Below are 26,306 nucleotides of genomic sequence, written 5' to 3'. Positions count from 1 at the left end.
ACCTTTTTGCACAATAGCTCGTGTCCTTGATGCAGTCTTGAACGCAACACCTTGGTGCATTCGGCAACCCGGGTGTCTTAATGATGCAATTTTGTTCTTTGGAGGGAGATCCGCGTTATTCGTTTATGACTTTCGCGCACACACCATACCGGGTGGCCCTAAAAGTGCGTCACAACACAATGCGTTGTTTCCCCGTTTTCTTTTTCATTCGGGGTACAACAATTAAAACTAGGTCATTACGAAGTGAAAAGCGTATTAATGGTGTTTTTTTTTGTTGTTCCCTTTCCCCATCAAACAGACGACATCGACAGCGATCGTGACGATGGCAGCGATCGGGAGAACCTCAGCAGCCCTATTCCAAACGAGCGTCCGGAACGAACCACGCCACTCAATCTGGTAAGTGAATGGGGCGCTAGCGCCAACTGAACGGTTTCCATTTTGTTCTAACTCCCCCACTTCTTCCCTCTTCTCATCATCGCCAAACAGATCACGGACTCATCGCGACGGACACCATCACCACCGGCATCCAGTGCCGTCCCGGGTGGTGGTTTGGGCGTGGCCCTTGCCGCGCTGCAGAACCATCTGCCCCTCAGCTCGCTGTTCCTGCAGAACCAGCTCGGGTTGGGTGGGTTGGCCGGCCTGTCCGGGCAGGACATCGGTATGCTTCAGCAGGCGCTCCAAGCCCAGCAGGCCTCCCTCCAGCAACAGCTGCAGCAGTACATGCTGCTCCAGGTGCAAGGAAGCGCGGCGAGTGCGAACGGAAATGCTGCGGCAGCGGCCACGGCACAGGCACAGGCCGCCGCCCAATTTCTCATGCAAAATCAGGTACGCGGGCTTTAAAGAAAGGAGCCACAAAAAAAACAAAACCAATGGCAATGTCACTTGTTCTCTTTAATGCTTCCGATTCACGTCTGTGGATCCTTCCGGATGGGTACAGCTAAGTCTCAACTTTCCCACCCAAAGCTGTTCCGTCACTGGGCCCGGCAACGATTGTGCCGGTGGAACACGATCGCCCGGTAGCAAAGCTATCACCAACGGTAGTGCCGCTGCCGCAATCATCAGCGAGGGACAACAGACCGTGTCTCGAACATCGATGCAGGTCACTAGTTCGCTTCGCTGTGTTGCATGACTGCCCCCGATAAAAGAAGCCTCTCCACACGCTCGTCTCAACCATTGTCCTCTTTGTCCTCGTTTCTTCCCTCATTTCCCCCAGGTCCAGCAAGCCGTCGCCCAGTTGCAGGCACTGCAGAAACAGCAGCAGCTGAAACCGACCAGCTCCACACCAACACCGGGCGCCACGGCGACCAGCTCCCCGCTGCACAGCCCCTCCGGCAGTCCGGGACTGCATCACCATTCCACGCAAACGGGCGCCATGCTTGGCGCGAGCCAAACGACACCACCCAACGTGAGCCAGCTGAATGTGGGTGGCATACTGACACCCTCAACGCCCGGTTCCGGCGCCCATACGCCCCAGCTGCAGAAACATTCCGCGGCACCGCGTGCACTGGAACCGTCGCCCGAGGAGACGACCGACCTGGAGGAGCTGGAACAGTTCGCCAAAACCTTCAAACAGCGGCGGATAAAGCTGGGGTTCACGCAGGGCGACGTGGGGTTGGCCATGGGGAAGCTGTACGGCAATGACTTCTCGCAAACAACCATCTCCCGGTTCGAGGCCCTTAACCTGAGCTTCAAGAACATGTGCAAACTAAAGCCGCTGCTACAGAAATGGCTCGAGGACGCGGACAGTAGCATCTCCAATCCGGGGGGGTAAGTGTACTAACTGACTGGGTGGTAGTGCTTTTGTACGACCCATGAGTCGATTCACTGCCAGATTCATGAACCGATTGATTAATCTCCAAAGATCAACGATCCTTTAAAATATTCATGAGTCCCTGAAGATAAAACTTCATGGACATTCAACGGTCAATGAATCTCTAAAGATCCAAGAGTCTTTAAAGATCAAACGATCTCCAAAGATAAGTGATCCTCTAAAGACTTCGAAGATCTTCAAAGATTCTTCCGAGTTTCATGCTTGTTAGTCTTTGGATCTTTGGCATCTTTTGAGATTATTGAATCTTCACAATCGATGTTCAGAACCGAGACTCAATTCTGAGACAAATCCACCCAACACTACCACGTACCATTCTGATCTAATCTCTAGTGATGCTAATCGGGACGAACTCCTACTTCACAGGCGCATCTTCAGCCCGGCCGCCCTGTCCAACACGATGGCCACACCGGAAACGATGGGCCGGCGGCGCAAGAAGCGCACCTCGATCGAAACCTCCGTCCGGGTGGCGCTGGAAAAAGCGTTCCTCGTCAACTGCAAGCCGACGAGCGAAGAGATCTCCACCCTCGCGGACAACCTGTGCATGGAGAAGGAGGTCGTGCGCGTATGGTTCTGCAACCGCCGGCAGAAGGAGAAGCGAATAAACCCACCCAACGGTATGGACAGCCCGACCCACTCGTCCGCGAGCGGGGAACTGTTCCCCGCCGGGCTCGTGCCGGGTCTATCCTCACCCTCGTCCGCATCCGGCGGTGGTACCGGTGGGCACCATTACGCACCGCACCATCACCACCATCAGCCCCACACGCCCGGTTCCAGCATCAAGCAGGAATGACCGCACGGACGTGGTGCTTGCGACCGGGCGGAACAACCCCAGCTGGCGGGCTACCTGCACTGAGCGCTGCCACCCAGGATTTCAACCCCGTTTCGTGGGATGCTCCCCATGCACCCCCACCCCCCCCACATATCAGCCAACGCCGGGGGCACCGGGGTGGATTAAACGGTTCATACAGCTGTGTATACACACAAACACACACACACACCTACACACCCACACAAATACACAATCAATGCTAGTAAGTATCGAGGTTTTGTTTTTGCATACGGACACGGTAGTAGTAATGAGGAAAAGACAAGCGGCACGTGCTAGCGCTAATATAGTCACAATGCGATACATACATGCGTCATATACTGCTCCATACGTAGTTTGATTAGTTTGATAAGAGATGTAGCGCGGAAAGGGGGAAGCGACTTTAACGACTTTAACTCTAGACCGTGTGGAGTCGCGTCTTAAAGTCAATGTGTATACCAACTAGCAAACGGAATGAGATGAGATGGCCGGAGGGGTCGGCAAGGATGCAACGCAAACGGCAATGCTTGCGACGGATGGTTCTGAACGCCACGAGTGTGTGTGTGTGTGTGTGTGACTCGTGTCCATCCGGGTTTTAACCATTGCAGGTCCGTAGCATCATCGCTCGACGATGGAGATAATGTACATAAAGAAGTAACGTAACGGGGGGTAACGTAACGTAACGTAACATTCCAATAGACAGGGTTTGTGTGTGCGTGTTGTTCGATGATGATTGGTCCCATTTTCTTTTTTTTTACATTCCTGAACACACGCACACACACATTCCCGCCTCTTTCAAGGCCTGCTTTGCTTTAGTTTGTTCCTTAAAATTATTGACAGAAAAAAAAAACAACAACAGCAAATCCACATTCCACACATTGCAAAACACAAAGGAAAAAGAAGCGATAGATGATCCAAAGAAAGCTTAGATTATTACGAGTGTGTGACGCGGTGACGCGGTGGTAAAAATGGGAATGTTTTTTCATGTGCGCTACGTATTAAAGTAATAGCAAAGTACGAATTTGTAAACGATTCACCCCTCGAATTCCCCTCGGACCGGATTGATGTACGCTGTTTGTGTGTGTGTGTGTTTGTCTCTGTTTGTCGTCGTCGCTAGAAAGAGGCTCTGAATACAAAGATAAGGGTGTTTTGGTGGAGTGCGGTGGACCTCTGACTTGGGGCCACCGATGCAAAACTTTCCACAGTAAGTTCCAGCAATATAAAAACTGCGTGCGTTGTTGTCTTCCATTGAAGCTGGCAAATAGACGAGTGTGGCGACACTAAGGGCCACCTGACACTCCCACACTCTTTCCCGGTTTTTTTTTGTTGTTCTTGTTTCCCCATTGACATCCTTCCATCCCTTCCATCCTTTTCAAAAGCGAAAAACCCCTCCACGAACGGATTAATGTTCCTAAAAGAGAGAAAGCGGCACGGATATAGTTATAGTGGGAGGGTCCCCAATTAAGGGTTTTGGGGCTTGTCTCCAAGCATCCCACTGCTGGAGAACGCGGGAGATAGCACGAGAGAGAGAGAGAGAGAGAGAGCGATAGTTAAGGTAGGGAAAAGTTTAAACAAAAATGCACAAAATATCTAAGATACATCGTCGTCGTCGTCGTCGTCCTGCCGGTGGAAAACCATTAGGCGTATCGCGCAACGCACTCCTGGTGTTGGGGTGCACGGTACGGTACGGATAATCATTTTCCACCGTGTCCTACTACTAATTGACCAGTCGCGGAAGGTGTACTTTCACACGAGCAACGAAACCGGAATGTCCGCTCCTCCGGGCGCGCAATGCGCACAAGGAGATTATTTAATTTTGTTACTTAGTTAGAGTGGAATGGTGAAGAAAAATTCCTTCATCTTTTTCCCCAAATAATGGATAAAATGGATCTTGTTACACACGAGCAATATGGTTTACTTTTTTTTTGTAATATAATACCATCTACTTTCGTTTTTTTTTTGCAACTTTTTTGTTTACTTTTGCGTTTCTCCAATTTTCGCGTGCGCGTGTGTGTGTGTGTGTTGTTTTTTTTCTCTTTATTTTTGTGCGCTACATTTTCCACTCTGCCACTTGCTGTGGGGGTTTTTGATTTTTTTTTTGTTTTTTTTTTGTACGATAAAAGCTATGCAGCGCACACATACGCCCGTATCCGTATGATTCATCGCCAGGGTGAATAATTTCTTAGCGAATTCGAGCTGATTAAATGTAAAATGGAAGTAAGTTTAGCTGTACAACAACACAACAACTCTGTAAATAGTTAACCAAAACAACAACGGAAAGAAAAACCACAACAAACAGATAAAACAAGTATAAAACAAAGAGTGTAAAGCGTGATGTTAAGCAAAGCAGTAAAAAAGGGGAAAAAATAGATAAGAAAGAAAGAAAGATATAGAAAACAGAAAGGAAGAAAAGAGAAACACACACAAAAACAACACATTAGAAAAGACGTGAAGTGAAAAATAAAAAGAACTCCCATAATAAAAGTAAAATTGTAAAAACGTGACCGGTAACGCCGTTCTACTATCATTACGAAACGTCCTGTTGAGGATGCGAAAGAAAAACAAATTTCAACTTGCAAAGATACAATACAGAACTCTATATTTTTGTTTTCGCTGATTTTTTTTTTGTTTTCTCCACTTTTTGCTTTGCTTGTTCCACTTTTATACAAATTACATGCTGGGTTCGAGAATGTCCGGGGCTTTACCTAGGTTCTGGTATTATTTATCCCTTCGACATTTTTGTCTCCACTTTCACTTCTCTAAGCGCAGCTTTCTTCTTTTCTTCTACAACCAGCTAAGGATAACTCACAGGAGAGACATTCTCGGCTTTGCTTATATGCTAAATATATAATTTCATATACATATCGCAAACACAACCCAAAACTGTTCTGTGAGATATATATATATGTGTGTGTGTGTGTGTGTGTAGATTTGTGTATTTTTTGTTTGCATAATGTGCAGCGTCGCGTGACTGCGTTTGTTGAGGATCGTGTCTCTTTTTAGTGTTTTGGTTTTTTTATCGTTTTTGTGTTCCATTTTATGTTTTTGTTTGAAGCTAGCGTTTTTTCACAATATGTTTGATTATTTATGTATTTTTTCCGATTTTTTTGCTCTTTTACTTTCTTATTGATACACTTCTGGTTGATGTAGCTAATTGTTATTTATTTTTGGCGGCGCTATGCGTGTGTATTTTGCCTTATTTTGCGTGTGTGTCTGTGTGTATTTTGTTTATCTGTTTCCATATCTACTACTCTGGTGAAGAGGAGAAGAAGAAGAACAAAATAACTGGGAGGCTTGGTTTGGAGTAAATATATACGTTCGATCTGTTCTATTGCGATTGTTTCTCTCGCGGTCCGGTTCGGTTAGGTTAAGTCATGTTCTCATCTTCAACTCCCACCCTCATTTCTTTTCATCCTTTTTTTATTAAGGAGCGAAGTAAAGTTTGTTTTTGTGTTCGATTTAATTGTTCCGTCTTCTTTTTCCACCCGGGGTTCGTGTTTTTTTTTTGTTTCATCATTACTGTTATTTTGGTGTATACTATCTACGCGCGCTTCCTTTTAATCCAGGCTCCAGAAAAACAGGATCATCCTGCTTCGATCAGCGATCGTTCCATTATTCCGCAATGCTTCCCTCCATCGTTGCGGATGGGATGTGGGGTTCGATTTTCGAGTTGCCGGTTTAATTATTGCACATTTTGACACATTCATGGTATATATTGGTGTCTCATAGTCGGTATTATATTTGGCTTTCCGGGAGAAATGTGCGAACGCTCGATTTAGGCGGTGTATATTTTTTTTTTGTTCTCCCTTCCTCTACAAGAAACGAAACACTATACCCTCTGCTTCTGGTCACTGTTCCCCGTTGTCCTACCCTGCTGTTCATTCAGTCCGTTTTACATCATATCCTAGCATGGAAGTCTCTACACTTTCTTCCCACTGTCCTCACTCTCTCACTAACGCTTTCTAATTATAAAAATAAATTGCTTCGGTTTCGTGATTCCCTTAGAATTGTGTTACATCTTGTTACAGCCACCGCACGGGTTAGGGGCTCCGTTGCCCACCACTACTAATTCGAGGGGTGTTAGGGTTGGGGTTTTGGTGGTTTGTTTCTCTCACTCACGACTCACTAGTGTGTTGTGCGTTCGTTCCATACACTGCGTTCGATTTATTTTTTTTTGGTTACTTTCGATCGTTGCTAATCTACGGAAACTTCGTTGACTGGGCGATTAGAGATTTAGTAACACAAACACATCGGTACCCGGAAATAGGTAAAGTTCTAGATCATCTCCGATCGGGACCGGTTTATGAATTTGTGTGCGCTTGAAGGCATAGAGATCATGCACCGCGGGGTAAAGGAAATGAAAAAAAGATCAATCATTTCTCCCATCTGTACCATTTTTTCAAACAAAAGAACACCAAACAGATACCTGGCATTCGATAGCCCCAAAACGGATACCAATACGATTGTACCAGGCAAGGGTGGGATCGTTTACCAAACTAGGAAAGAAGAACAGTTCTCCTATCTCTTCTATCTACTACTGGTATTGGTTGGGTTTGCCCGTTTGCCTACTAAAACTTGCACTCCTCGTTACTGGTTACTTCTTGGTCGGTATAAAAAAGCTATGAAACGTAAACTAATCTTAATAGTCCGCGTGCGCCTGGACTACCTTCCCTGCCGTGTACCTCTGGAAGCCACGCTGGATTGGTAAACACGCGGTTATCGTTCGATGGACCCATATGGAGATCATCCGCTTGAACGTTTGCTTCCCTATTAATGCTCTTTCGCCATCGTCTCGTCATGATCATCGCTAGCAGTGTGTGAGAGCCTGAAAGAGGCTTGCCAACCCGGGAATACACACTCTCCGTGAGGGTTGCCTTTACTTCAACCTGCCTACAAACGTACGCTAATCATCACTTACATACTAGAGAGTTTCATTCTTGTTTAACCTGTTGACTGTTTCTCATTCAAGGGGGGGGGTCGAGTGGGTTGCATACCCACGAACCCCGACACACAGCACTCCAATAACCGGGTTCGATCGATCCCTAACGGAATAAGCACAACAAGCGGCACTTGCGTTATGGTAATAGCTAGTAAATAAAACTGATTCTCTCCCTAATGCTGTTTCTTGTAGCCGTGCGGGTTGCTAAACATGTTTTAGTGTGCCTTATGTGCCTGCTGTATGTGCTCTATCGCACTTTTCTATTCTTCTTAAAACTACTCTCTTCCTATACCTCGTTCGAACCCCGGAGGGGATTTTCTATTCATGATCCTCCAATGATCTGGAATTATTGTTTGCCACTACGCAAATCGGAACCTAATAAGCCTAATCGTATTTAAAATGACTCACTTAAACTGAATGACTCGGAACGTACACGTCTACATCATCTACTACACACTTTTGCTTACAACGGAACATACTAAATATAGGCTGTACAGTTAAATATAATCTACTACCAGCACACGCACATACACAGAATAAAACACAGAGTAGTCATGGAACCATTTCGTTCCGTTACTATCCTTCAAAAACACATATCCGCCACCCGATGTTTCGGCAATCAAACAAAAAAAGTACCGAAATAAAAGTAATAGCAAATTACCCGCCATCGGTTAACGAAACAGAGCACATTCGGTGTGCAGCTTGTGTGAACTCGATTGGTTCATCTTCGCACGGAAGCGGATGGAACCACTCTACCATACGGTGTGTTCACCACCATCGTTCACCAGGCCATCGATTCACTCATCGATGAACTCCACATGGGTGAAGGGAAAGTGTCCAATTTTGCCCTTCAGCTCACCCTCCCACTGGCCATTAATGTTCGTCTTCAGCACCTTGATGACGTCGCCAACGCTCAGCTTAAGCGCGGTCTCGTCGTACGCATTTGGAACCCGTTCCTGTTTTACGCGTGCCAGTGCTGGCAGCTGTCGGTTAAGGTTCGATTTGAATATGTTCGAATTTTCCGAATGGTGTAACCCACCGGCCGGATGGTGATGGTGGTGACCCGGACCGGCACCTCCACCACCACCGCCGCCCGAATTTGGCCGCTCGATTATGTTCTCCTCGTATCGTGTCACATACGGTACCGGTATTTGGCCCGTTTGGCCCTGGCCATTGCGTGCCGTCCACCACTGTTCTTCGTCCTTGCTGATGATGTGCAATATTTCACCCTTTTTGAACGGCAAATCATCCGGATCGCTTCCGTCGAAATCGAACTTGCCTATTACCTTCTCCAGTCGGCGTATCATCGGCCGCCGGAGCGGTGTCGTGTCGAGATAGTGCAGCTTGTAAAACGACAACAGATCCGGCAAGTCCGCGAACGTTTGATCGCCGATACGGTACACGAAGCATTCTTCCCCCGATGGTATTTTGTTTATAATGTAGTGACTCACTTTCGAATCTTCCCGGACGCACAGCACAAAATCACCCACGATGGTCGTACTGTCGCGCACCAGAAACACTCCACTTTCCCGTTCGTTCAACAGCAAATCGGTCGCGTCCTGGCGTGACATCGGCCCAAAGTACCAACTCGATCGATCGTACACGTCGAACGATGCCATGGTGGATGGCAGCAGCTTCCGATTCGACCGTTCCGTCCCTCCTCTATACTACCGTGTGTTGTCTCGTTCTCCCTAAAAATCACACCAAAATACATTATGCACACAGTCTCGGTGTTAACAACATACGAATGTTTAGCACCTAGTTGTAACACTTTGCTTACCGCGTACTGTACCGCAAATCGAAGCGAATATTTTACACAGCACCGAGATGGGCGTTAGACTGGGTTGCGTCCGTCCGTTGCACCCAGTTGGACTGGGGCCCGTGTGCAAATTGTAGTGCAAAATTCTGCAACAGGGGTGTGGATACACTGTAATCAAAGGTTAATCATAACGGGACGATTGCGGGCTGGGGTGTTGTGCTAGCCGTCTAGCGATTTTCTAATTTTCTTTAATAATCCCAATCCCGTACCTGCGCCCCACCTCCTACAAACGTCGCTTGCTCGCGTTCGGTGTGCACTTGTTTCGGAGGCCAATTATGCTAATAGTACTGGGCTGTTCGTTCCCGCTGACGTTCCCGAATCGTGACGGACAGGGACGAACGGTATCGTTATTATCACATGCAGTAAATCAACAAACAACTAGTAACTTTCTATTAATTGTTACTTTAATAAAAACAACTCTCAATTTTATTATTGGCTGAGAGTCGACTCTTCTTCACGCAAAGCTGTCACATTCAGCTTCGTAGCTGTCAAACTTGTCAAAGCAACCAATACCGCAGGTTGGTCCACAACGGCACGCACAATGGGTGGCCCGCATGGACATAAAATTTACAACAAAAAATTAACTCACAAATTTGAAAAAGTATGGAGTTTGAATAAAACACTTTGAATGTAATGTTACTTTGAATTTACTTCCAGTAGTAATTGATGACAAAACCGAATCATTTCCTCATTCATAATTCACTGAACTCCCCACCGGAAACGTTTGTTTCCCAAATTCTCCTCGAGCAAACACTTCTCCGACGAATAATCTACTCCACGTTAACATTTACTTTATTGTTCATTCTTTTTAAAATGAGTTCAGTACACGCGCTGGTGTGTATGTATATTGGTACACAAAAAAAAACATTGTAAATAAAATATCAAGTACCGTCTCTGTAAAGTTTAAGTAGACTGATTCCTTCGACCGATGTCTGTCTGTGGGTACAAAGTTAATGTGGCGGGCCATGTTTGACACCTTGCTGACCTAAACACGAATATTATAACCTGCTAGCTTTAACAAGATTCTCATTCCACTTTACACACGATTATCAATGTGTTGTAAAAGGCACGTACATAGAAATCTACTCTGTTAACATCGCCTGCGAGACAGCACACGTATGCGACCGAGTTTACGAAGCGCGTTACGTACGTACAGTTCGTCCTGAGGGAACAAGTGTGAGAAACATTATGGTCCGGGCTTGCTTGCTCTTCCCTAGCGCTCCCGAACCAATGCTGCTTTCTCGGTCATGTTCAGTTCGTTCCAATTGCGACATTTTCATTAAAACATGAAAATTGTTCATTCCTCTCACGGAGTCCTGCTGTTCGTTCACTTCATGAAATTCCCGCTACACACTCGCGCGTGCGTTTTTCTCGCCAGAGATACACGCTCGTCCGCCTACGCTGTTTTGTACATTAAAAATTAAGTCATACCCCTGAATCAACCAGATACAACATCGTTCCGCTTGCTACCATTCCTTCGGACAAGTCCCTGTGTACATGTTCCTGTTTTCTTCTACTGCCAGAAAAGAAAAACGCCCTTCTATGTGGGTCGGCTAAACCGTTCTACAGTAACGATAAGCCTTCGGCTACAAAAAACTAATACAGCATTTGCGCACTAAAAGGGCTCACTGTCTACAGATGTGTTTTAAAACAATAAGTTATTAAATGCTACGACAAATCTGTAATCCCTATGTCTTCGATATCCTTGCTACGGAACACACGCACGCACCACCAGTTTTGTTTGAAATTCTTTTGTCGGTTGTCTTCTTGCTTCGTTGCGGCTTTACAGCACACAACCTGTGGCACTAGTTGAGCATCTGCGTATTAGCTTCAGTCGCCCAAAGATACCACATGCTTGTTTTGTGGAAGTGTCAAAACGCTATGCGTTTGTACGCGTTACTTGACCGCGGCCTGGTTGCGCTGGTTAAGTGGCACACCTTCCTCGGTTTCGCCACTACCATCATCCTTCTCCGGGGGATTGTTCCAGGCCTGCAGCTCACCCGTACCCATTATCACGTACGCAGACGAACCCGTAATGTACACCACGGCCAGAATCCAGAACACAATCTGCCATTGACCATAAGTTTGCTGTTGGAAGGAAAATAAGGAAACGCTATTACTCGAATCTCTACTCCAGATGATTTAGTAATGTAGTAAAACTTACATTATCGTTGGTGAGTACACCAACCATGTACGCTGAAACGAAGCCACCGAACGAGGACAGAGTGTTGGCCATGCCGAAAATGGTACCGGAAAAGTTGGGAGCAATGTCCAGCCCATTGCCAAGGTATCCCGCCGTGACGGCACCGTTCAGGAAGAGGGACAGTGTGAAGATACCAACCGCCCACGAGCGGTTCTCGCCCATGTACACCTGAATGATCATCAAGAACCCGGGAGTCATCACAGCTGCGGAAGGTGAAAGCAAAGCGCTCGTCAGTACATTGTTGCAAGTACAAGCTACTCCTCCAAAAACGGTAACTTACCGAAAGCGGTGAAAATCTTTCTAGTTGCGGTAGTGGACAATTTGCCCGATTTTCTCAAGTAATCAGCTAAATGCGATGAAATCACAGCCATGGCGTATTTTCCGAAATAAGGCAAGGACGACAGTAATCCGTTCTAAGGAGAAAGAGACCCAAAACATCAGTTAGCATCAATAGTTCTTGTACCAACGTTAGCTGAGAAAAAAACCTTACCTCCTTAATGTTGAAATGCAAAATATACTTCATGTAAGTTGGCAGCTGATTAACCACAGTGAAGAACCCAAACACGGACGCACCGTGGGTAAGTATGATGGCCCAAACCGGTGGGGAGGTAATAATGGACTTCCACGGCACGTACGATGGTTTCTTCTTTTTGCCAGCCGCATTGATCGCCGACTCGATCTCATTCCGTTCCTCGGGCGTGATGCGCGGATGCAGGGCAGGGGTTTCAAACACCACCAGGAACCAAATGATCGACCACAGCAAACCGAGCCCACCGGTGAAGTAGAACACGCTCTGCCATCCGATCGATGAGATCAGGAAGCCACAGATTGGCATCGTAATGGCAGCGCCCAGCGAGGAAGCCATCATGTTGGCGATGAACTTTGACCGGTCCATGGGCGGAATCCAAACGGCCGTGAGTGGATGAATGGCTGGCCACGAAGCACCGAGGAAGAAACCGAGCACCGCACGCAGAATTACCACGGCAATGTAGTGCGTGTTGGACGCGAGGGGCGTCAGCAGGGTAAGCAAACTGGCCCATAGCATACTGTAGCCGAAGACGCGACGGCCACCGATAATTTCAGCCAACCGACCACCCGGCAGTTCCGTCAGCACGTAACCCCAGAAGAAGCTGCCCAGCATCAGGTTCTGCTGGCGGGCGTCCCATTCAAACTTATCCGCCTCGTCGATAACGGACGCTTCGGTGGTGGTGGACAAATCTGCCACTGTCGTATCGGTCAAGTTCAAGCTGGTACTGTTATCTCCACCTGTAGCCACGTTCACGAGCGTTTTCGTCATCGCCACGATGGCGATCGTGAAGTTCACACGCAGGGCATAGTTCAGCATAAAGCCGAAGATCACCATGATGTTCAACACTTGCCGGCATGTTATCCATCCTGCGAACGAACGAAACACACACATTTAGTTGCGATGTAAGGGCATTCTCTCGGCTAAGTTGATGTGTAAAATTTGATACACCTAATAGACGACAGATAATAGACAGCATGCAGAACAGACACATGATTTCGATCACACGAGCATGACATCAGACCATCATGCGCTTTCCCATTATTGTGTCTATGCGCCTTTCCGGCACGTCATTTGCAATCAACCGCGTGTGTCACTGGCCGATATTACATACGTTGTTCGTTAGGTTAATTTATATGCCACATGTCACCGTCCCGTCATCATCCTCCCTCGAACCACCCCGTACACCCAAGGCGAGGGGCTGACGTTGAATGAAGGCCACACACTGCCACACCTCCAGAGTCCAATTTGATACCCACCAGCCCACAAGCATATCTTGATGCTTTCATTTTCCATCATCACCCGGATGGTAGGCGAATTCGCACCACCAATCGCTCGTTAGTTAGTGCAATGAATATAAATTTACGCGAGGAAGCTACAAATCAACTCGGGCGGCGACGACGATTGACGATGTTTGGAGTATCATTAAACAAAAAAAAAAACAAGCAGACCATAAAAAAACTAAACCAACGTCCAGGCTAGTTCCTGCCCCGTCCTTATCATAGCGCAAACCATAAACACATCAATCAATATTGAAGACAGCGCGAGGAGCATCGGTGCACATGGTGCTTGGTTGTGGATGGGGCGACGGATGATGTTGATTTCGCTAAAGCACGGGCTGAGAAAGGCAAACAACAGAACACTTCTGTTGATGTCTATTCCCGTCACCAAGCTTACGGAGCGATAGACGTTCCTATTGACCCCGCCGTTGTAATAACAATTTGTGCGCATTGGAACGGTACAAACTATTTGTCCGATTCGCAATTACTATTAAAACGCTGATCGAGCAGCGGGTACACGGGAGGCCACGGTGTACTTTAACCTTAACGGAAGTGCGATGGACACACTCACATCTCACGAACGTCATCATCTCACTGGACCAGCCCCCAAAGCTTAGCAGCTTGTGGTGTTTTCGCAACGTGCTGCCGTACCATATCAAGCGCGTGTGTTACAAGTGGCCACGTAATAACAGAAAAAAAAGCCAACAACAAGAGACGCAGATAAAATAAAACAACAACGCTCGACATAAACTGTTATCAATTAAGGGTGGTTACCGTGGTACGCATAGCAACGTACGACTTCTTATCACCGCAACACGCCATTCTACATGATTACGGTTAGAGTTCGTTAAAGTTACAGCAACTTAAGAAAATCGGAGATACTTTGTGGCTCTTGGAGTCTTGCTAATTCATACCTACCTAACCTTGATATCTTGAGACGAACCTCACGAACTGAGATCCTCTGGAGATGCAAGATCCTGCTCGGTAAAACATTTCGGGCAGAGCTCCAGATTAGTCAGAGGTGTGCGCAATAAAACTACCTCTACCTTCATCGTGCTAATTAGTACATCCACGTACGAATCGAAAGCTTCCCGCTAATTGGTTAAGTACAGAAACGCCGTCCACTGTGCCTCCTCACGCTGGAAAAGCCCAAAAATGAGGGTACCCTATCTAGATGGTACGGACGGGACACTGCGCCATAAACCTTCACACACCCACCCGGTCAGACATTTCGTGCCTTTCCTCACGCGATGGGTGCAGTGGATTTATTAAGCTGAGCGAAAACGTTGATCACGAACCGATTAAAGCTGTTGCCTTGCCTTATCGTTACCTTATTGGATGGGCAGAGCGAACCAGAGACGCAGAGAACGCGTACGGAGCGCCGAAAGATACTTGTTGCTGATGACGTCCCCCCATTTGCGCCATTCCCGGTGAATGATTGACGGTGAAAAAATATTTCCTCCCGGTGCTGTGGTTGTCCCATGTCAGCAGCACGTCGGAACCCGTACGTAATTTGTGAGTGTTATCAGTGACCTCGGGAAACGCTAGAGCTGGTGTTGCCGTCGTACGCACAACCGTTTGTTCTATTTTAACATGAAGCAAACGCGGCAAAGAATATCGTCAACCATTTGGGACACTGGTTCGTACTCCTTCCTTTCATCTTTTGGTCACCGCCCTGAGCATGGGGACAAGGTTGCAAAAATAGCTAAAACCAAAGAACCGTGTCGGTTAAAGTGGAACACCCCGTTTAAAATTGTACCGTGTTATGTCACGTGTTTTCTAATCTGCTCCTTACAGGTGATCGCAAGAAAACGGGCATTGTTGTTGGAACATAAAAAAATGGAATTTTAATGTCTTAATAAATACCCTCTCTGCAAACATAATACATATCATTCATCGTTTTCCGGTCTTCTCTGGGATTTGAAATTCATTCAATCAAACCAATTCACGGTTGTAAATAGAAAGAACCAAACGAAAATTCCGGCCCGAAACAACCAACCGAAAGTGCACACAACCAACTTGCCGTTGTGTTCCCAGGGGCGCTAACTTCAATGGAACTCCACGAAAAAATATTATTCAAAAACAAAGTCAACCAAAGATAACCCCGTGGTCTATGGAGGTCGCCTGATCTCGGTTAAGATTTCCAGCAGCAGGCCCAGTGTGGATGCTTTCGCTTGCAAACTGCTGCCGGAAAGCTCACCAGAGTTCATCCTGATTACCCTGGAGAGCTATGTTTGGAAGATGATGGGGGCTTAATCTACCCATTCTTTGCCGATTACCCGGGAACTATTAACGGTAACGACTTTATAATCTTTAAATAATAGACTTTGTGAACGACTTCCAAATTAAAGTCGCGGATGCAGGAATGTCCTAGCGTCAGTAGCATCGAGACAGACATAGCCGATAGAATGGGTTTAATTCAATTAATTCCCATTTAAAACTGCCCAACGATCTCCTCGATCGACGACGACGACGACATTAACGATGCTGATGATGACGATTCCACAGCTCGCCTACTTTATTGGTGTCACACATTCAATTAATTGTAACAAACAATACGTTCCCGGGAGGCTCGACATTCCAGAACAACCCACACAAACGCGTACGGCCCTCACAGAAAGAAACAATCTATTTCGATTGACCCATTGAAGAATGAGGGGGCCCACTTAATTGTTGATCAGCCCCCCACACACACACACACACACACACGGACGGGTGCGGGTTGGCCGACCATACATAGCAACCTATTCTGGAAGGTTCTTCTCGCCGTTCCGCATCGGTGGAGGGGTTAAAGAAAGTCACCATGTGGGGAGTAAATAATTTATTTAAACCATGTTGTGTAGTGAAAAACGTGCCACGGGTTTTCTAAATTGAAGCTATCGGTCACAGTTTGTGTACCAAACTTACCTGCTATGCCGGACGACATCTTTCACCGGGTGGAAAAACAAAAAGCACACAGGCCACTAGGACACCACAATACAACTGTTGGATGAAACTGAAATTAGAAAGCAAATAAATCATGTTAATGGATATCTTTTAATTCTTGCCGCAATTGCACGATTCTTGTTAACAATACTAAAGCCAGATTCCTGGCCACTTCCGATAAAAATGTGGAACACACAGTGACGTGAGTAACCATCAATTCCAACAAAAAAGGGTTTGGGTGTTAAGCAAATCTCGGTGAAAATTAACACTTTACCATCAGACGGCCTACTACAACGTTAATTGCCAACGCACCTCTTTACGACCAAATATTGACGTAAGCATATCTCTCAACCGTGAATCGTCTGCTTTTTTTTTCAAACGTACACAGCCATGTACGCAGCCCGTTCCATTTCAATAGGAAGACATTCGGTTTTGAAGAAGATCGATAGAGCATGAGAGAAACAATAAAAAAACACATATACAGTGTCGTTTCGAACAGTCTCGCACATAAACCAGCTGCGCCAGCATTTTAACAACCTCTTCCTCCGTATGGGTCTCGTTGTGTGTTTTTTCCGGTATCAAACAAACTTCCGAGAAACAAACATCGGTCGGGATTTATCGCATAGCTATCCGTTTTCAGAGAAGATTTTGATTCATCTCGTGCTGTTTTCGACATGGGAATAATTTATGCAACATTTGCTGAGTTGAACGTGCTAATGAAATTGCCATAAAGCGCCACTTAAATTTTCCGCCCAAAAGCATGCTGTCACACCTGTGTGTGGGCGTGTGGGAGGTTTTTTTATATGGGCAAATTTTAATCAACATCAAGGGGGTTGATGTGTTGGCAAAACACACGTGAGTCGCGAACGTCTGCTTTAATGTGACTCTCGAGACAACCTCGTGAATCTGATGCAGAACCACTTCCTTCTTCAAGGTCAACGTCTCGATCGGAGACGGGTCGTTAGAGCTACTTAAAAACGCAGAAAACAAAAACAAGCAAAAAGAAGGAATTCTACCTCCAACCGGTTCTGGCGATGTGTGGCGGTTTTTCCCAAAGGCGCCATGTCCTTGGCTATCCTGTTGTGTCACCTTGCCGCTAAGGCTATTGCAAACCCACCGTCCACTTTTTACTCCGCTTACGTGCTTTGGCAGTGTGGTGTGGTCGCGTCGTAAAGAAACAGGTCGCGAATGCCAGTTCCTTCTTCTTCGCGTAATGAGAGATCGCAACCAGAAGCCCTTTGAAATCCAAGAACGAAGAATGGTGGGGTCGCGTGTCTTCGTTCACTGCAACACGCCGGCGGTTCAACGGACTTGTACCATTAACCGCACCTGATACAGGTTGGTGGAAGGCGTGCATGTGGAACTTGTGGCACTGCATACGTGTCAATGGCGTGTGTATTGCCACATACAAAGCGTTTATGTTTAGCAGCAACACGTTCATCACCATTGTTTGGCTGTGTCCGGCTGGTTATCTTTCGGCAGACTCACGTTGGTCGCACGAGGACTTTGCGACGGAGGCTACCGTGGACCGTCTCCTATATTTAGCAGACCGGTACGATTACAAGCCTTACGAATATTTACATTCCTTCACATCACACACCTCGGCGTCGACTGCACAACAGGTCGGATTTCTTCACTTCCCATTCACCGCGTAGATAGATTTTATCTTTTAATTGCACTGCCAATGCTTCATCTCCGCACGGGGTTTGTTCATCATATTCCTGGTGCTAGATCAAACTGGATTCTTCAGTTGGAGACTAGCGTCTAACTGGTTTCGCTTGTTTACTTCGCACGCTACCACGGCGCCACACCGTGGGCTAGGTTAGGTTTTATCCTGACCTTTTTTATCGGACTATTTACGATGCCCGTCTGCGGGGTGCCACACCAGTCAACGGGGTTGCTTTTGGGATATCCACCAACACTCCTGCCCTTGGCGAGGTAAATTGCGTACATCTTCATTACATTTGTCGAGAATCGTCAATGAGTTTCTTCATTAATACTTTACATCTGGTCTAACTCCGTAAGCAGCATTAGGGCTGCCAGCTGTTTGCCGGCTCATTGCCGTTCTTTTTCCTCATCGCACATATGCAGCAGCTGCAGCGGTCGGATTTTCCCCCTCATTGCCATTCCACTTCGGCATCACTCCTCTTCCACCACACCACTATCGGTTTTGTTGCTTCGGATTGTAACCTTCACTTCTCGGATCGCGACCTCTTTTCTGTTTTACGTCTACAGGGGACCGAAATATCACAAAATTGGCCGGCGTCTTGTATGGCCCGAAGAGTAAAATTCGCTTTCATTGCAAACGAGTAAATTTGCAACCAAAAAAAAAAAACAGTGTGCAGTGTGTTTCGTTACAAACTACCAAACACGCGATCGATTTAATCCGTCTTTCACCGGACGACGACGCACCGAACGAGAGATGAATTATTCAAGTAAAGCACCGCGTAACTGTAGACTGATACTGCTTGCCTCAAGTTTGATCACACACCGCAATGCACCCCGAACAAGCGACTGTTGTCAACGGGTGAACGATCGCAGGTCATTCAAGTACCGAGCTAAACGCCAATATCCATAGCAACCGTATGGCATTTAGCAGCGAAATTCTTAACAGCGACTCCACTAATATGACGCTTTGCCAAACCACTTGGAATAAGTTCTTCGCAAACTTACCGGGTAACGAGACGACGGAAAGCACAGAATGATGAACCGCTCGGTTTGAGTGCAAAGATGGAACAGAAAACGCACACCACACAATAGACGCGCGGCGAGCATATTTCTGGCTCGAACTCGTGCTACAAAACGTCATTGCTCACACTAGCGCACCAACACACACGCACACGCTCGCACGGCACTGCTTTACTCACATCAATCCGCCGGTCGTACACTCGGTCCCATAAAAGGGTCCCACATAGCAGCGGGAATCATTTCCGCTCCGTGGCATTTCCATTGATACACACTGTTTTTTTTTAAACACCCCGTTGTTCTGTAAATGTAAAAGAGATAAAGAAATTAAATTAACATCCATTAATGCAATGAACGTAACACATGCCCAACCATGAACTGCAAGTCGAGACTTAAATTTGTTTACCACTGTGGACTTTCTAGTTTATGTGCGCGGAAGCGTGTGTAGGTGTTGGTTGTGAAACGGATGGTTGAAAAGAAAAAGAACAATAAAATTCATGCTCTTCCTCCCTTCGCGCTGTAAATCGACATCGTCACGACGGACGCATGTGAGAATGGTGAAACGCACGTGATTGTTCCGAATATCCGTTGCGTGAATCATATTGAGTCTTTTACAGGTCCGTTTTTACCTGCACACAGGTTGGCGCTAAAACGTGTTTTTCTACCCAGATTGTGCAACTGTTTCGGCTCAAGAGTACGCGTTAGGTGCGCCGGCGGTACGATCGTCTGGTTTTTTTTTCTTGTCTTGATCTTTAAGCTCATTCTTTCGCCCCAAACGGTTGATGGTGGTAATGCACACGGATGGGAGATCGTGGATTTCATTTTTAGAATACCTAGAACAGTCATGTCAAACTCAATTTGGTTTATGGGACGGTTTGTATGCAGAGTCTTTCTTCCGGACCGATTTTACTGATGGGTGAAATGCCTCTATAGCCGGTGTGGAATTGATCGAACTCTATCGAACTGAAGGGTATAGTCTAGATTACATGTGAATTTCTTTTGCATTGCTAAGAATTTCCTAATTCCTTTTCCGATGACCTAAGAGGCTCGGGATTTCCACCTTCGAATTGAGGGTTGTGGACTCCACACTTTCAATCTGAATCACTCCGAAGACACCAAATCCACACTTTATTTTCAATGCGAAAGCGGTTCAAGGTTATTAAAATTTTACGAAATGTAAACAAATTATCTACCACGACTGCAATTTTGGATAGGCACATGTTTTGCATTGCGCAGTAAATCGTATGGAGAAAACATGTATGCGTGGCTGTCAACAAGTTGATTTTTGTTGGCCAACAACGTACGATGATTGAATATTCATTATTCGAGTATTCCGAAGAGCCTACTAGACTAGAATCGAATCTGGTACTCACATTGTGAAATGTGTTTAAAATGACCAGTTGGAAGTTGGTTTTCTTACAAAATATAAGGATTTTATAAATTCCTGCGCTGGTGTTAAATTTGACATGTCTGGCCATTACAAGCCGTCTGTTGCGAGCAGCGGTTCATTTAAATAGAATCAGCGATACGGCCCATACGCGCAAGAGGGCGCTCGCTACCAACGAACAGGACGGGCGCGTCGATTCCCATGTAGCAAAAATGGCCTAACGGCAGTCATGCAAGGGAAGTACGGAGTTCAAACGACAAAAATCCGTTCGCCGTTGCTGCCAACTGGTGTTCATTTCGTAATCATTTTTAAGATAACGTACTGTTGAAAGAACTAACATTAAAATTGGAAATATTGCTTGAAAATTTTAGTTTTAGATTTAAAAAAACGTTGAAATACTTAAGATTATATTTTTCCACTAATATAAATTCGTCCTTCCCAAGTGCAATACAAAAACAAAAACAAGAATGTGAAACCATTCCAACCGGTTTTTAAAAAATTGCAATTCTGTTATGCCCTTCTCCTGATTTCCGATAAATTTTGACAACAGGCTCAAAAAGCTTTGGGCCATAAAAGCCACCAAAGCTTTGCGTCTCACTCGCAAGATTACTGCTGACTTCACCGATTCTGATTTTCTCGAAATTTGTTAAGTGCTATGTTTTGTGATGTCCGATCTGCATTGGAATATTCTTGTTCCTTTTGGAACTCAAACTTGCTAAATATGGGTTAGAGTCTTTTGTTGAAGGTGACTAATGCTCAAGATCTTCTATGCTTGAAAGTAATTCTACACCCCTCCCCCCCTCCAAACAAGGTTATTTATATACAATTTGTTGTTCAAGTTAGGTTTTCATTTAGTAAATAAGTATTTGTATTCGTACAAACAATGTTTTCATTTTTCATCAAAACATCGACTGAATCGTCCTTACTAGGAAAAGGACAACACTCTTGGATGACGGATTGTCATGCAACAGCATGGCCGAATACATGTGGGACTTAAGCTTCACGGCACGAAAAAGGAAATGTCTCCCAACCAATGTGAATTGTATAAAATGTTATGCTAAGTTTTGAGCAATACGACCAGTTCCTTCTTTGTGAAAAAAAAATTGTCTATACTAGAGCCTGCTTGTATTGGAAAAAAGTAATAAATTCAAAATGTGCCTTTGTGCGATCTGCGAAACCGTACGTTCGATTCGCGCGCAGTGTAATTGTACCTTCATTTCATCGATAGCTTAACGAAGATGCTGAAAACATTCATGATTTGACGAAAAGAAATTTAACGAAGAATGCATGAAAAGTAGGCGTGTTCGTAATAGTGAAGCTCCGCCTCAATTCGTGGAAATGCATTTTTTTTGATGATTGTTTAATTTTAATGAAGAAATTGATGCATTTTTAATGCAACGCGTTGTTCATTACGTTTATAAACATTAGTTTATTAATCGCAAGGTAAATCAGAAACATTTTTATGTTCATTCAATACGCTAAACATTTTGGGCGGGATTTTCCTATTGTTTGATTGTTTTCTAAAACAACCAAAACTTAAAATAACCTTGAAAACTATTATAATTTATAGCTATATGGAGATTCAGAAATAAAATAAACAAGACATAAAACGAAAATTAGTAGTTGGGTGGTGTTTATTTGGTACAAATGTAACACTGAACTAATATTCCATTTCAATTGTCTAGCCAATGATATAATAACCGATTGGCAATGCAATTTATGCCATTACATTATTAAAGTGATTGCATAACGATTCCTTTCATATTTCGTTGAAACAAAGAACTTACTGCTAAATTACACACGGTACTCACGTAAAAATAACATACAACCGCTATACACGTAAAGATGGTCTACGATGTGTACACTGCAAGCTTTCTAAGTTCAATTAAGTTTCTTAGTAAACAAATAAAAAATAAAAAAAAATTACACTTAGCACAAGTTTATTTTCTATTTTTACTTTTAACTTTACAATTTACAAAGGAAATTTCATAAAGGTTCAATTGTTTCAATGTTTTAACTACCTATTGTGTGATTGAACCTAATACAGGCGAACAATCTTGTTGGAGCATGGAAGGCCACATGAGTGAAATGATAATGAATGAATGAATGATTGAAAAGATTATAAACCGGTGCTCAAACTTATTGCAATTCTAATTACTAATTATGATTGAAATGATGCAAATAGAGCACCAACTTTTGTGTAGTCTAATAGAACAAATAACCATTACACAAATAACCGCGATGTCTCCGTATGTAAACCATCTCACACATTTATCTCGTAAATGGCCCCAGCGCAACCCCGATGTTGAAAGCTCTTTTTTTTTGGTACAAAGCTGCAACTCCCCCCGATGCAAGGATGGGCGAATGGAAAATAATAACATGCCTTGAAAACACTGCCAAAATTTAAAAGAATTGCCTTCCGAAAAAAAAAGAACTCTTTGAAGGCGTTCCTCGTTGTACACTAATTTCGACAGTGAGCCACAATGTTTGCACAACTTTGCCAAAAACTTGGCACAAAAATATTTTCAAAACCATCCCTTTTTTGTGGTGTGGTGGCGGGATGAATTTTCACAGGCCGTTTTTCCTACGTGTCTTTAACATGTTGATCGCTACCCCTCCTCGGCAGCGTTGCTTTTTCGTTGTGTCTGTAGGTGTAGGGTTTGGTGGTTTTTTAGCCATTACAACTATCCTTGCATGGAAAGCAGTTTTTTCTTCTTCAAATTGGGGGTCACTTAGAGCGCACAAAAAATAAAAACTAATTTATGCAAAAAAAAACACATCGATCATTGACTTTTGCTCTCTTGCTCATAATTATTTGTATTGTATCTGACCCTTATAGTGTTTTTTCGTTTAGCCAATCCGAACGTTTGAGTTGTTCTTTGCTCAAATAATGTACATTTTGCTCAACAAACAGAACCAGTTCCTTGGAATGTTGGAGACTGGTTTAAAACGCAAGCAAAGAGCCTATTTTTGTGGTTTCCATTTTTTTCCTACCAACTTTTGTTTATTGCCCCAATGAATGTGCAATCGAAACGGTTTCAATCGATCACGTAGTGTGTGGAAAGTGTGCACACGGGTGCGCTTTTGTTTTGTGCGGTGTGAACTTTTCTGCTTTGGTGGCAGAAAAATTTATGGAACGATGGCATTTATTTGCAATGCTCTACCTCAACCTGGATCAACTCAGCATGTATGTATGCCGATTCGTGTTGGTCGCCACCATCTACTGTGGAGGTTTAAACATGTTATTATTAAAAGTAAATTGAAAACAGTCCACACCTCGTTGCTGCTTGATGTGGGGTAGTGTGTCAATAGATTTGTGGGTCAATTTCTTCAAAGACCACATCGTGTCTTTTAGACCCTCCACCTTTTCCCATGCAGGTGATGCATCCGTCGTACAGGTGAGTTTCATAGCTAAATTGTATGGAAAACCGAACGCTTTTGCATCGGGATGTAATATCTCGATCTCGATATCGCGATCTCAATCTGTATGGCAAGATATGGTAACCGGGGGGAAAACAATAGTCGCTTATTGTAACTATTGTTCTCGGTTCCATGGTGTAATGGTTAGCACTCAGGACTTTGAATCCTGCGATCCGAGTTCAAATCTCGGTGGAACCTTTTTCAAACCTCCTTGCAACTTTTGTATATGTTAGATAAGACAAATACAACAACTCTTTAATGTATCCAAAAGATCCAAGCGAGAGAGAACAACTATTTATTGTTGTTTTGTTTCTAAAATTCTTGTTCTTTTCTCATAATAATAACCAGTGCACAATTTTTTGTTTTTTCGAATAAAACACTATTTTCAGTTACATCTTCCGTGTGTTAATATTCAGCTTTTGTACACACACTGCTTAGGAAACAAAACGTTGTGTAAAATTGAGTTTAATTATGAACATATTAAGAACTAAACTTAATTACTGGCAGTTGCGCAGATGACTTAATTATGTTACTAATTGCAATAATTTGATTGATAAATCAGGCAAGATAACGTGACACAATTCAACGGTCAATCTAATCATTACGTTATGGTGAGGAACATGCAAATTTAAACAATATTTTGCGCATCATAACGTAAAACCTGTTCAATAGGCATGCTTTTAACTCGCATGCGCTAGTAACTGGCTGCGCTGTAACACCCCACATGCTTCATGGGGGTATAGCTCAGTGGTAGAGCATTCGACTGCAGATCGAGAGGTCCCCGGTTCAAACCCGGGTGCCCCCTCGTCGACTTCTTTTTTTATTCCGCATTTTATTACAAATTCGATGTGATTATTTACCGCAAATCATTTGCATTGGTATTCGTCAAATTTACAACAAATTTAGGCTGTTTAGTGTTCTGATTCCGTAAGGATCCAAAAGGAAAAGAGACAATTTATAACAATATAAGGTACAATCTAGTGTGGTGCTTAATCAATCTTTTGATAAGATTCACTCATATGAATCTTTAGTGAGGAGCCATTCAAATCAGGAATCGACTCTCAAAAGATTCATGAATCCATGATTCATGGTAGTCGTGGGGGGAGGAGGGGGGCATGATGGACAGACTAAACTTGGCCGATTTATAAATCTTTTCAGTAACGATTCAGATTTATTATTTAAGTTCAAAGATGCGTTCAAACTCATGAATCTAAATCGGATGAACCCAACATTACTACAATCCATTTAAAAAATGTACAACAAAATAAAGTTAAGCTATCATACACACAAGGTAAAGTTATGACAAATATAGAAAGGGATATTTTTATATAAAATCCGAACAAAACAGTACAGGAATGATTTGTATAGAATGTGCAATATTCCAAATTTAACTAGAAGATTAATTTAGATTAGATTGAAGAGGGGATTTTTCAGCCTAAAGGAATAAAGCTTTCTATAAAATGAATAAAAAATAAATTAGATTGCTTAAACAATGTTTATGTTTGATAAAACAGTTTAATCGTCTCAATTGCTACCACAATTGTTTCAAATAATGTCTCAAATCATATTTACTTTCTGCATAAAACCCTCGTGCCGCTTAAGTTTGTGTGCTTGCTGCAAACGTGAGGAGGAGGGGGTCCAAACCAAAAAACGGGCGGCGTGCAGGGTTCCACAAAAATGAAAAGCTGGTAACCCACTTTCAAAACGCCAACAAACCTCCCACCCACCCACCTGTGGAGTCAATGTGGCAAATTCTAGCCTGCCTAGGCGCGTTGTTGTAAGCCATCGTTTACTGCCACATGGAGTGCCGCAGGTGCCGCAACGTAGAAAAAAAACTACGGCAGCCATAAGAAAATCGCACACGGTTAGCCCTATTCTCCCCCTTTTTCTTCTAGCGCCCACCTTACCCACCGATGCTGCGTGTAGCAGCAGCAGGTTTCTGCTGGGTTAGCACTTTTCCAGCAACGGGGGAAGAAAAAGCTTCCTACTTGGTGGTGCGAACGCCTCAACACTGCTTGGGTAGGAATTTAAGACTTTGAACTGCAACATGCAATATGCCCACGTACCGGCAGTGCCGGATGGTTCTTTAAAATGAAAAAGGGTCAATAAATGTACAAAAAGCCAAAGACTGAAATCGATCACTTTGTACGGGGAAGATGCTTCAGCAAAGAAGCTGCTGAAATATTGTTTCAACAGCACAAGGATGCGTTTCGTGTCCATGAAATTCCTCAACGATTATACATCACATAAGAGAACAACTTGGGCCAGATTTTCCCTTTAAAACCCTCACAACCACACACACCAACCAGCGAAGTCCTCCACCCAAGAAAGGACACGCGGTCATACGCTCGGCCAACACTGTAATACATGGAAAAAAAACGGAAGAATTCCTCACTCCCTAGGATCGAATAACGCAACCCATCATCTCAGGGCAAAATCAACCTCGCCCGCACGCGTTCATTCGCGCACAAGTGGGTTCGGATTGT

At 44.5% G+C, this 26,306-nt stretch overlaps 3 protein-coding genes and 2 non-coding genes across 5 annotated transcripts in view; 3 read left to right on the top strand and 2 right to left on the bottom strand.

The window, feature by feature from the left end:
* LOC128710768 (uncharacterized) overlaps positions 1 to 2,621 on the top strand; it is a 96,782-nt gene extending 94,161 nt beyond the window's left edge. Inside the window, exons 5-8 of the mRNA XM_053805620.1 lie at positions 299 to 396; positions 487 to 825; positions 1,214 to 1,767; positions 2,195 to 2,621. Coding sequence (XP_053661595.1) covers positions 299 to 396; positions 487 to 825; positions 1,214 to 1,767; positions 2,195 to 2,621 — 1,418 coding nt within the window. The remainder of the gene's footprint in view (positions 1 to 298; positions 397 to 486; positions 826 to 1,213; positions 1,768 to 2,194) is intronic.
* Positions 2,622 to 8,372: 5,751 nt separating this feature from the next.
* LOC128711857 (adapter molecule Crk) lies at positions 8,373 to 9,194 on the bottom strand. The gene has a single exon (XM_053806742.1). It carries the CDS (start codon positions 9,192 to 9,194, stop codon positions 8,373 to 8,375), a length of 822 nt encoding a protein of 273 aa, XP_053662717.1.
* A 2,096-nt stretch (positions 9,195 to 11,290) lies between these two features.
* Positions 11,291 to 16,329, bottom strand: LOC128711806 (sialin). The gene is made up of 5 exons (XM_053806693.1): positions 16,311 to 16,329; positions 12,088 to 12,992; positions 11,878 to 12,010; positions 11,559 to 11,800; positions 11,291 to 11,482 (listed from the first exon to the last, which is right to left on the bottom strand). Exons 1-5 carry the CDS (start codon positions 16,327 to 16,329, stop codon positions 11,291 to 11,293), a joined length of 1,491 nt encoding a protein of 496 aa, XP_053662668.1.
* Positions 16,330 to 23,946: 7,617 nt separating this feature from the next.
* On the top strand, positions 23,947 to 24,018 carry Trnaq-uug (transfer RNA glutamine (anticodon UUG)). Its single transcript has one exon. It is a non-coding gene; the product is annotated as a tRNA-Gln (tRNA).
* A 535-nt stretch (positions 24,019 to 24,553) lies between these two features.
* Trnac-gca (transfer RNA cysteine (anticodon GCA)) lies at positions 24,554 to 24,625 on the top strand. Its single transcript has one exon. It is a non-coding gene; the product is annotated as a tRNA-Cys (tRNA).
* Positions 24,626 to 26,306: the final 1,681 nt, after the last annotated feature.

The sequence above is a fragment of the Anopheles marshallii genome, chromosome 3, assembly GCF_943734725.1.
Source record: "Anopheles marshallii chromosome 3, idAnoMarsDA_429_01, whole genome shotgun sequence".
Lineage (NCBI taxonomy): Eukaryota > Metazoa > Arthropoda > Insecta > Diptera > Culicidae > Anopheles > Anopheles marshallii.
Note: the sequence above shows the minus strand (reverse complement) of the source record. Positions and strands in the feature narration are given on the sequence as shown.

Excerpts from the sequence above, each read along its gene's own strand:
- LOC128711806 (XM_053806693.1), bottom strand. Across the intron at positions 12,011-12,087 it reads TGCATTTCAACATTAAGGAG|AACGGATTACTGTCGTCCTT; the intron begins GTAAGGTTTTTT and ends CTTTCTCCTTAG. Across the intron at positions 11,801-11,877 it reads AAAGATTTTCACCGCTTTCG|CTGTGATGACTCCCGGGTTC; the intron begins GTAAGTTACCGT and ends CACCTTCCGCAG.
- LOC128711857 (XM_053806742.1), bottom strand. The coding sequence starts at position 9,194 with ATGGCATCGTTCGACGTGTACGATCGATCGAGTTGGTACTTTGGGCCG.